Here is a 10,824-nt window from a genome sequence, read left to right as displayed (position 1 = left end):
TTGGTTGGGTTGTGATCGGCAGATGCAATATTATTTGATATGGATTGGGAGAGGCGTACGGGAAAGTGGGCCTTATACAATGGTTCTAGGACTGGGGGAAGTAGAGGCTCTATAGTGGAGAGAACCTTTTGGAACCCTGCTGTCTTAGGGTTCCAAAAGGCAATCGATAGTTAATATTATCATCACATTATTTGGTAATCGGATTAACTTTGAAAAATCCTTTTGTTAGGGTTTGCTGTACAGTACCCAGTATCTTGTATATAGCTGTGCTATTGGTTGCTTCTGATCTACTTGGTCTAGGCTTTTGCGAGAGTCTGCATATCAATTACACAGCCTATATATTAAAAAGATTCAGTTTGTGGGAGTCGGGTGCTAGCACAGCGGGTTAAGCGCAGGTGGTGCAAGCACAAGGACTGGTGTAAGGATCCCGGTTCGAGCCCCGGCTCCCCATCTGCAGGGGAGTCGCTTCACAGGTGGTGAAGCAGGTCTGCAGGTGTCTGTCTTTCTCTCCCCCTCTCTTTCTTCCCCTCCTCTCTCCATTTCTCTCTGTCTTATCCAACAACAATGACATCAATAACAATAATAACTACAACAATAAAAAACTAGGGTGGCAAAAAGGAATAAATAAATAAATATTTAAAAAAAAGATTCAGTTTGTGTTTTGAAAAACTTCGAGACATACAATTAATTTTCCCCCTCTCGTATTAATTAACTAGTGATTTATATGACTACATTTTACTAGGAGTGTACATAAACACCATTCCCACCACCAAAACACTGGCTTTCTGGCTGTCTCTATCCAATAAATAAAGGTAATTAAAAAAACATTTTAAAAAAGAAATTCCCCCCTGCAGGTCCTTGCGCACTGTAATGTGTGTACTCAGCCAGGTGATCCACCTCCCAGTCCAGGTCTTTTTTTGCAGAACCATTAAAGTATCTCACTTGTCATATCTATTTATTTATTTACTTATGAGAATTTGAGAAAGGAAGAGAGAACCACCTTTTTTTATTAGCTCTGGTTTATGGTGGTGCAGGGGATTGAACCTAGGACTTTGGAGCCTAGAGCATGAGAGTCTTTTTGTATAACCATTATGCTATCTACCACTGCTTGACAAATCCATTCTATGGATAATAAATTTAGGGTGAGGGTAGATAGCATAATGGTTATGCAAAAAGACTCTCATGCCTCTCAACTTGGATCAACAATGGGAGAGAATGTTCCATCCTCCAAAGGGAGGATGGACAATATGCTCTATGCTCCACCTGAGGAAGACGGGTCCTGATACTGGGGCAGCTTGGAATGTTTCTACTTATGACCACAGAATGTGAGCTCAGATCTACAGGGATGCAGAGGTCACATAGGCTCCTAGGCTGAATATGGGCCCCAGATCACATCAAATTGATGAGGTTTATATTCAACAATCTTTATACACCTTTCCCATATTAGGGAGCTACTCTCTTCCCTGATCCAGCTTTATGGTCCTTCTGCCAGCCATGGCATCATCTCCCCAGACAATAATTAGGATCCACTTGCATAACAGATTTCAGGCTCAGGCAAAAAAAAAAAAAATCAGTGGGACTTTCATCAAATTGAAAAGCTTCTGCACAGCAAAAGTAATCATCACCGAAACAGAGACCCCTCACAGAATGGGAGAAGACCTTCATATGACACACATCAGACAAGAGACTAATAACCAAAATATATAAAGAGCTCAGATCCCAGAATAGGATGGCAGAAGACCTAGTGGGGGTTGTATTGTTATGTGGAAAACTGACAAATGGTATGCATGTATAAACTATTGGATTTACTGTCGACTGTAAAACATTAATCCCCCAAATAAAGAAATAAAAAAAGAAATTGTAAATTTTTTTAAAAGTTAGGAAAAGGGCAAAGTGGGCTTTAATATATTTAACTTTTTATTTTATACTTATTATGATACTTATTTAGTTAATAATGATTATTTCAGCTATTCATCCAAGTCCATTTGAAATGGGTGAAAATGTCACACACACACACACACACACACACACACACAGGGAAAATTGAGAAAGAACAGACAGGGGAAAACAAAGTAGAATTTGACTGAGTTTGGAGTATTTCACCAAAGTAAAAAACTCTGGGTGGGGTAGAAGGTAGATTTTCAGCTTCACTATAGGGGATGGAGGAGGTGGTGGGGACACAGAAGTTTAGTGGTGGGAACGGTGTTAAAATACACTGCTATTAACTTAGAATCTTATGAATCACTATTTAATCAATATGTGAGGGGAAAAATAGATTGAAGCTCTCAATTTTTTTATGTATCGACCCCAGTTCTGAGGATACATTCCTTCAATCTAAGCACTTAAGGTTTCAAATTGGTAACTGGGGGAGTCGGGTGGGAGGGCAGCAGGTTAAGGGCAGGTGGCGCAAAGCCCAAGGACCAGCATAAGGATTCCAGCTTGAGCCCCTGGTTCCCACCTGCAGGGGAGTCACTTCACAGGCAGTGAAGCAGGTCTGCAGGTGTCTTTCTTTCTCTACCTGTCTCTGCCTTCCCCTCCTCTTTCAATTTCTCTCTGTCCTATCTAACAACGACAACATCAACAACAACAATAATAATAACTACAACAAGGGCTGCAAAAGGGAATAAATAAATTAAATTTTTTAATTAATTTTATTTTTGAGAGAGATGAAGAGAGGAGAGAGAGAGAAACACCAGAGCACTGCTCAGCTTAGGCTTATGGTGGTGCGGGGGATTGAACCTGGGATTTAGGAGCCTCAGGCATGAAGGTCTGTTTGCATAACCATTATGCTGTCTCCCCCGCCCAATAAATTAAATTTTTTTAAAAAATTGGTAACTGGATTAAATTGTAACAGTGAGCTCAAGTTTTTTATATTTATTTATTTTCCCCGTGTTGTCCTTGTTTTTTATTGTTGTAGTTATTATTGTTGTTATTGATGTCGTTGTTGTTGGATTGGACAGAGAAATGGAGAGAGGAGGGGAAGACAGAGAGGGGGAGAGAAAGACAGACACCTGCAGACCTACTTCACCACCTGTGAAGCAACTCCCCTGCGGGTGGGGAGCCAGGGGCTTGAACCAGGATCCTTATGCAGGTCCTTGCACTTCGCACCATGGGACCTTAAACTGCTGCACTACCGCCCGACTCCCTGGGCTCAAACTTTTAATACATTTCTAATAATGACTGTTTAATTGAAATATTAAATCACCTATAGTATTAGAAGAGAGACCAGAGGGGGTTGGGCAGTAGCGCAGAGGGTTAAGCGCATGTGGCACAAAGCGCAAGGGCAGGCCTAAGGATCCCGTTTTGAGCCTGGGGCTCCCCACCTGCAGGGGAGTCGCTTCACAGGCGGTGAAGCAGGTCTGCAGGAGTCTCTCCTTCTCTCCCCCTTTCTGTCTTCCTCTCCTCTCTCCATTTCTCTCTGTCCTATACAACAACAACGACATCAATAACAACAATAATAATACCCACAACAATGGTAAAACAACCAGGGTAACAAAAAGGGGAAAAATGGCCTCTAGGAGCAGGGGATTCTGGTGCAGGCACCGAGTCCGGGCAATAACCCTGGAGGCAAAAAAAAAAAAAAAGAAGGGAGACCAGAAGCAAGTGCTTGTGTCACTATATAAGATACAGCTATATGTAAAAAGCATTAAATGGCATAAATCATGGTAAGATCTTGCATAATACAGCAAATCCTAACCATAGGACTTTCAAAGTAAACCAAATTCCCTAATAACTTGGTTTCAATAATAACTATCTACTGCCTTCTTAAACTCCAAGACAGTAGAACCCTCCCCATTCTCTATAAAACCCAGATTTCTCCCAGTCCTGGAAACTCCAGGGCATAGCTTGTCTTCCTGCACGCTTCACTCGATCCATACCATTTGATACTGCATCAGATGAGCTCAACCAAATCAAAGCAACCAGTACTACCTCGACACATTTCACTTTGGATTGTGTCCAGAGACACCAAATGTGGAATGTCAGCCCTTCAGCTCTAGCACTCTCGTGAGACTGTTCCTAGCTCACAGGACACCTCAATTTCATATCTGGTGTTGCACCTAACAAAGCCACAGAACCTAGATATAGATGAGGACCCATTAGACAGAACACATATGCATATGTACCCATAAGTCAGGGGGAAAATATACACTTTAAGCAAAAGTGTACAATAGTTTTCAGTGACCCAAAACAGCAAGTAGAAAGATTTCTTTAAAACACACCATAAAATGATACGTATATACCTTTCCCATATTTGGGAGCTACTCAATGCCCTGACTCAGCTTTCTAGTCCTATTTCCAGCTCTGATACTTTCTCCCCAGACAATACCTTTGGTCCACCTGCATGTTAGCTGTCATGTGCAGGCAAAAATTCGTAAAGCCATGAACCCCCTGGAACCTACCTAAAATAGACCTACTAGCTTTTTCCAAAATGGAGATCCCAAAATTCACTTGCCATATCCTCGCCTTTAGGTTCCTGACTATTAAAACAATTTGTTCTGCTTAATATCTTAATGTTGTTGTTTTTTTTTCATCCGACAAGTTGCAGATGCTACCATGATGCCAACCTGACTTCCATGGACAGAGGACTTCACCAATTTGTCCTGTAGCCCCACCTCTCCAGATCCCTGCTCCACAAGGGAAAGAGAAATAGGCTGGGAGTATGGATCGACCTGCCAACACCATGTCCAGTGGAGAAGCAATTACAGAAGAAAAAAAAAAGTAGTGGTTAGGACGGGGAGCGGGCAGGCTGTGAAGTGCGGTGACCTCTGGGACAGTGGGGAATATTTTATTTGCAACCAGAGTTATCGCTGGAGCTCAGTGCCTGTGTGACAGATTCAGTGCTCCCAGAGTTTTTCTCTATTTTTGATTGTTTGTTTCTTGTTATATTCGGTAGGACACAGGTAGACTGAGATGGAAAGCAGAGACAGAGAGGGATAGAGACACCTAGGAAAAGGGGGGGGGGAAGACACCTTCAATACTGCTTCACCACTTGTGAAGCTTAAACCTGCAAGTGGGAATTGGGGACGTGAGCCAGTGTCCTTTACTCAAGTGCTCTCTACTGGGTGTGCCACCACCTATCCTCACAATGGGGGAAAGAAGCCAAACAAACACTGAAATCTAGACAATATTAAGTTAGAGGACTAGCAGGTGGAAGAGGTTAATGAGGACTGTAATTCTGTCGTGGGGGAGTGTCCAAACGAAGACAACTGAGGCGGCACTCAAGTACTCTGACCCCTTAAAGAATTGTAGAGTGTTGAGGGGGCTTGAAAGAGCTACAAGTCATGCGCAGAAGGGACAGCGAATGCAGGGCCAGTGGAAGGATGCCGATGTCCCGGCGCACCAATCAGACAAAGCTAGCCTCCATTCCCGGAAGTGCCCCGCGAGCTTTGCTCCCTAGGTTCTGCCGCTGATTCCTCCCACTTCGCCCCGCGCCGGCGCCTGAGCCAATGAACACGCACGTCGGTGCACGTGCGGGGACGCCCATGACGCAGCCAGCACGTAGGCTTTATCAAGCTTCTTCCCGCGCGGCAGCTTCCCCACTCGCGCTCCTGCTCGGCGTTAGCAGATCTTGCACCGTTTTCATTTCTTCATTTGCAGGTGAGCTCTGTAGATTTGTTTTTTCCCCGTTCTCTGCTCCTCGCCTGGCTGCTGAGCGCCGCGCCAGCCAGCTGAGGACGAGTTTCATGGCATAGCGACTTTGGAAACGTTGACTTCGGGCTCGCTGGGTGGGTCGCCCGCACCCCGGGCTTGGAGGTTGGCCGAGACTTGTCTCTTTCGGGAAGAAGTCCGGCACATTCTTGCAATGCAGAGAAGGCCGGGACGCGCGAGCGGCTTCCATGGTGGCAGTGAACACGCGACGCCGGGTCCTCCTCGGTGCCGGGGTGGGGGGTGGGGGAAATCCCCCTTTTTCCACGTGATCTCCGCCATCTTGTTGGGGTGCAGAGGAAACGCCAGGGTGTTCTGGGCCTGCGCTGCTGTCCAAAATGACGGCCGCGAAGGCGGGGCTGGTTGTGGGCATGCGCTGAAGAGCACCCCGCAAATAGCTCCCTAGCAAATCCGAACTCGTAGGTTCCAGCCTTTGCGGCTGCCTCCCTGGTTTCTAATCACCCACTCACTTCTTCCTCCTGTCTTGTCTTCTCCCATCCCTGGCCTGCTTCTTCTGCTTTACCTTTGCTGCTCCTTCACCATTCCTGTTTTTTTCCTTTTTTTCCTGTTTGCTGTCACCCTTCCCCCTCGCAGGACTCGAATTCGCTGCCATGTCCTCTGAAGAAGGGAAGCTCTTCGTGGGAGGCCTCAACTTCAACACCGACGAGCAGGCTCTGGAAGACCACTTTAGCAGCTTCGGGCCTATCTCTGAGGGTGAGAATTTAGTTTTTAAGTCGATTTGTGGACTCCAGGCCTGAAGATAGTACTTTGCCTTTGTTCTGAGACATAATTTTGCAGGGTCAGCGGAAAGGGGGTTAGAGTGTCCAGACTCCCTCCACCTGACACACTGACTTATCCTTTTCTCTCTTTCCCAGTGGTCGTTGTAAAGGACCGAGAGACTCAGAGATCCCGGGGTTTTGGCTTCATCACCTTCACCAACCCAGAGCATGCTTCAGATGCCATGAGGGCCATGAATGGAGAGGTGAGGCCTCCTGCCTGCATAGGGGCCCTTGCCCTCCCATCTGTTACTTCCAGTATTCTTTCTTCTCCCCCCCTCCCCTGTGTCTGCTAGGGGCATCGAGGCCACCAAGCCCCGCAGTGCCCACTCACAGGAGCGTGACTGCCTTCTGTTCTAGGGGGTGGAGGGCATCGGCAGACAGAGCCGGGCTGCCTGGGAGGCGACGACTGGTACTGCATGAGTCCGAGAAGCCACCTGTGGATGGTTGACCAGCCCTGGGCTTAGGTAGTAGAGTCTGCATACCTGTGGGCCTGGCCCGGAGAGGACCTCGTGAGTCTTCTGGGATGGACTCTGAAGCCTCAAACCAAGCGAGGTGTCTGTCTAGCCCTGATAGTCGGGCAGCTTAGAGGAGTGGGGAGGAGGACTCAGCCTGAGTTCGGTCAAGATGTAAGTAGTAGGGGGAACACGGTGGATTCAGGTCATTGTGTGGGATTGTATTGCTCCCGATAATGCCATTCTGGTCAGAGGAGCTTGTGCTGGAACGTGGCACCCAGAACCTGGTGCCTGTAAGAGTTTCTGGGGCACTTTTGCCCACTGCCCTGCCCTCTCTTTCTTTGCCACTGCCCCTGAGAACCAACCCATCCTCCTTCTGTCTCCCCACACGTAGTCTCTGGATGGTCGCCAGATTCGTGTGGACCATGCAGGCAAGTCAGCTCGAGGAACCAGAGGGGGTTCTTTTGGGGCCCACGGACGTGGTCGCAGTTACTCTAGAGGTAAGTGTAGTGGTAAATTTGATCATGGGGTCTGGTGGAGAGCTGCTGACTCAGCGACAACATCAGGACACCTGCCATTTAAATGTTTTCTTCTCTGCTGTAGGTGGTGGGGACCAAGGTTATGGGAGCAGCAGGTACGACAGCAGACCTGGAGGATACGGCTATGGCTATGGAAGGTCCAGAGACTACGGTGGCAGGTGGGTAGCCAAGAGGTTGAGGGCCTCTTTGGGTCTGTTACTGTCGTGAGCTCAGCTTCCCGAGTGTTGATACCACACCTTGGTGTTACAGTGGCTGCTATATGATAAATGGGACATAATGGTTGGGGTTATTGCAGCCAGGGAGAGGGGGGTGGCTCAGTGGGTTGAGCACGGGCATGGAACCCTAGGTTTGATCCTTAGCACTTAGGTCCCCACAGAACTGTTGCTTCTAATCCCTTTTGTGGTGCTAGGAGTTGAACCTGGGAACCTTGGGTGCCTCAAGCACTGAAGTCTGTTTTGCAGAACGATCATACTATTTTTTTATTTCTTTTAAAATATTTATTTCCTTTTGTTGCCCTTGTTATTTTATTGTAGTGATTGTTGTTATTGATGTCGTCATTGTTGGATAGGACAGAGAAAAATGGAGAGGAGAGGGGGAGAGAAAGATAGACATCTGCATACCTGCTTCACAGCCTGTGAAGCAACTCCCCTTCAAGTGGGGAGCTGGGGGCTCGAACCGGGATCCTTATGCTGGTCCTTGCACTTTGTGCCATGTGCGCATAACCCACTGCGCTACTGCCCAACTCCTTTTTTTTTTTTTTTAACACTTTTTACTATCATCATTATCTTTATTTATTGGCTAGAGATAGACAGAAACTGAGAGGAAGGGAGAGCCCTGCTTCACTGCTCATGAAGCTTACAGCCTGCAGGTCGGGTTCAAGGGCTTCAGCCCTGGTCCTTGCACATTATAATGCTCACTCAACCAGGTGCACCACGTCCTGGCCCTGAGAAACCTTTGTTTATTGAATAGAGACAGACAAATAGAGAGGGAAGGGGGATATGGAGCAGATGAGTGACAACCTGCAGCAACACTCGTGAAGCTTTCCCCGTGTAGGACTGGGGGCTTGAGCCTGGGTCTTTGTGCATTATAACAATATAAACTCTGTTGGGTACACCATCACCCAGCCCCAGAGAAACATTGTAAAACTAAAGTGCTTTGGGAAGTGGTTTAGTCACTAGAGTATTAGACTTGTGTCCATGCCCATGCCACCAATAACAAGCCCGATCTTGGGAGTGCAGTAGTGCAGCAGGTAAAGCGCAGGTGGTACAAAGCTCAAGGATCCCAGTTTGAGCCCCCGGTTCCCCACCTGTAGGGGAGTCACTTCACAGGCGGTGAAGCAGGTGTCTTTCTCTTCCCTCTCTGTCTTTCCCTTCTCTCTCCATTTCTCTGTCTTATCCAACAACAAAAGGGAATAAATAAATACTTTAAAAGAATAATAAAATAAAAATAAGCAAGCCTGATCTTGTCTGATCTTGAAGGCTAGAGCATTGGGCTCTCAAACGTGAGGTCCTGAGTTTTACTTGTTATTGGATAGAGAGGAGAGAGGGAGGTGGAGTGAGACAGAGACACCTGCAGCCTTGCTTCACCATTCTTGAAGCTTTCCCCCTGCAGCTGAGGGGGCCAGGGGCCTTGAACCTGTATCCTTGCACAATGTAATGTGAGCGCTTGACCAGGTGCAACACACCGCCTGGCCCTGTAAGTTCTGATCCCCAGCATCACATGCGGTCTAATCTCATGTTGATGACTGAGTAAGTCTTTAGTAAGCTACTTTGAATTACAGCGTATCCTAACTGTGGCTGCACCGTACAGTACATGGTGGTGCCAGTGTACTCAACTATGTTGCGGTTGATTGTGCACCTAACTGCTTGGTGTGATTTAATATGTGGATTACCTATTAACTCTATACTGCACTGTTTGCTTTTGGCAGAAACCAGGGTGGTTATGACCGCTACTCAGGAGGAAATTACAGAGACAATTACGACAACTGAGGAGGCACATGCACCTAAAATGTAGGTGAGACCCGCTTGCTGTCACTGGGCAGGCTCTCTGTCCACCAGCCTTGTCGCTTCCCTCCACCCTTACCTGACACCATTCCTTGGCCTCCCTCCCTCCCTCCCTCCCTCCCTCCTGAGTGGCTCTCAGGGCTAGTCTGCAGCGGGGGAGAGACTGGAGTGGGGTGTGCTCCAGAATTTTGTCCTTTGTCTTTTACTCCTGCTGAGCAAGGAGGTGGTGAAGGGGTATCCCTCTTACCCAGCCCTTGGTATCTTGATCCAACCTGGTAGGTGAGCATGGTAGTCTGCCCATTCCCAACATCACGATCGTCCTCCCCTTCTTACTATTCTCAGATTCACAAGGAATAAAACTTCTGATCCAGGATCATCCTTCCAAATGGCTGTATTTATAAAGGTTTTTGGAGCTGCACTCAGACAACTGTTTTAGTATCTCAACTTCTCTTTTTTAATTGAGCTCCCAAGGTAGCTTGTTAAAAGACCTAGAAAGCTCCACATGTTTTCTAAAATGTTTTTCCTGTTTAAACACAAATTGAGACATTTGTAGATTCTGGGTGTTTTTTTTTCTTTTTTCTAGGTTTTTTTGTTGTTGGTTTGGTTGGGCTCAGGATTTTTCAAAACAATGAATCTATGGACATTTTTTTGAAACCTGTACACAATGCTTGTCTTAGGAAACAATTTCAAAATATAACTAAAAGTCAGCATAAGAACATAATTACTTGAGTTGTTTTTTTACTCAAGATCACTACCCGGCCTATAGAAGTTTCCTCAAATATTGCGTGTCATTTCTTTTTAATACTGGAAGAAAAAATATTCTGTTGTGTTTTGTGTAGCACTTAGTAGGATGTCCTTTAAGGAACTGATTAAAAAGTTGAAACCTGAAAACAAATTGATACTGATACTGTTTTTTTTTTTTTTTTCCCTTACTCGACTTCTAGTTTGTTGATTAAAATCCCAGGAAGGGGGCGGGTAGGTGGCAAAAGTTAATAGGGAAAGCCAGAAATGGAGATGGAAGGGAGATGGAGACCTGCAACACTGACTCACCATTTGTAAACCTTTCCCCCTGCTTGAACCTGGGTCCTTGTGCACTCAACCAGGTGCACCACGTGTGGTGCTGGGGATCAGAACTTACAGGACCAGGCGGTGTGGCACACCTGGTTAAGCCACTCACATTACCGTGCTCAAGGATGCAGGTTTAAAGCCCCTGGTTCCCATCTGCAGGGGGAAGGCTTCACGAGTGGTGAAGCAAGTTGGTACACTCAGGACACTGGTACCACCATGAGCCTAGAGGTGAGCAGTGCTCTAGTAAAAGAACTGAACATGTGATCAGAGTTGGGGGTGGTTAGAAAGTGGGGGAGTGGTTGGGTACAGGCTGCCGAAAGAATAGAGCCCTCAAATG

At 46.6% G+C, this 10,824-nt stretch overlaps 1 protein-coding gene across 1 annotated transcript; it reads left to right on the top strand.

Moving 5' to 3' along the window:
* Positions 1-5,440: 5,440 nt before the first annotated feature.
* RBM3 (RNA binding motif protein 3) lies at positions 5,441-10,314 on the top strand. The gene is made up of 7 exons (XM_007529389.3): positions 5,441-5,598; positions 6,241-6,360; positions 6,522-6,628; positions 7,272-7,377; positions 7,481-7,574; positions 9,344-9,429; positions 9,762-10,314. Exons 1-6 carry the CDS (start codon positions 5,448-5,450, stop codon positions 9,402-9,404), a joined length of 639 nt encoding a protein of 212 aa, XP_007529451.2. The 5' UTR covers positions 5,441-5,447; the 3' UTR covers positions 9,405-9,429; positions 9,762-10,314.
* Positions 10,315-10,824: the final 510 nt, after the last annotated feature.

Source organism: Erinaceus europaeus, chromosome X (assembly GCF_950295315.1).
Source record: "Erinaceus europaeus chromosome X, mEriEur2.1, whole genome shotgun sequence".
Lineage (NCBI taxonomy): Eukaryota > Metazoa > Chordata > Mammalia > Eulipotyphla > Erinaceidae > Erinaceus > Erinaceus europaeus.
Note: the sequence above shows the minus strand (reverse complement) of the source record. Positions and strands in the feature narration are given on the sequence as shown.

Bases quoted from the DNA above. Each gene is read 5' to 3' on its own strand.
- RBM3 (XM_007529389.3), top strand. From the start codon at position 5,448: ATGAACACGCACGTCGGTGCACGTGCGGGGACGCCCATGACGCAGCCA. The intron at 6,361-6,521 runs GTGAGAATTTAG...TCTCTTTCCCAG, and splicing joins CTTCGGGCCTATCTCTGAGG to TGGTCGTTGTAAAGGACCGA. The intron at 7,378-7,480 runs GTAAGTGTAGTG...TCTCTGCTGTAG, and splicing joins TGGTCGCAGTTACTCTAGAG to GTGGTGGGGACCAAGGTTAT.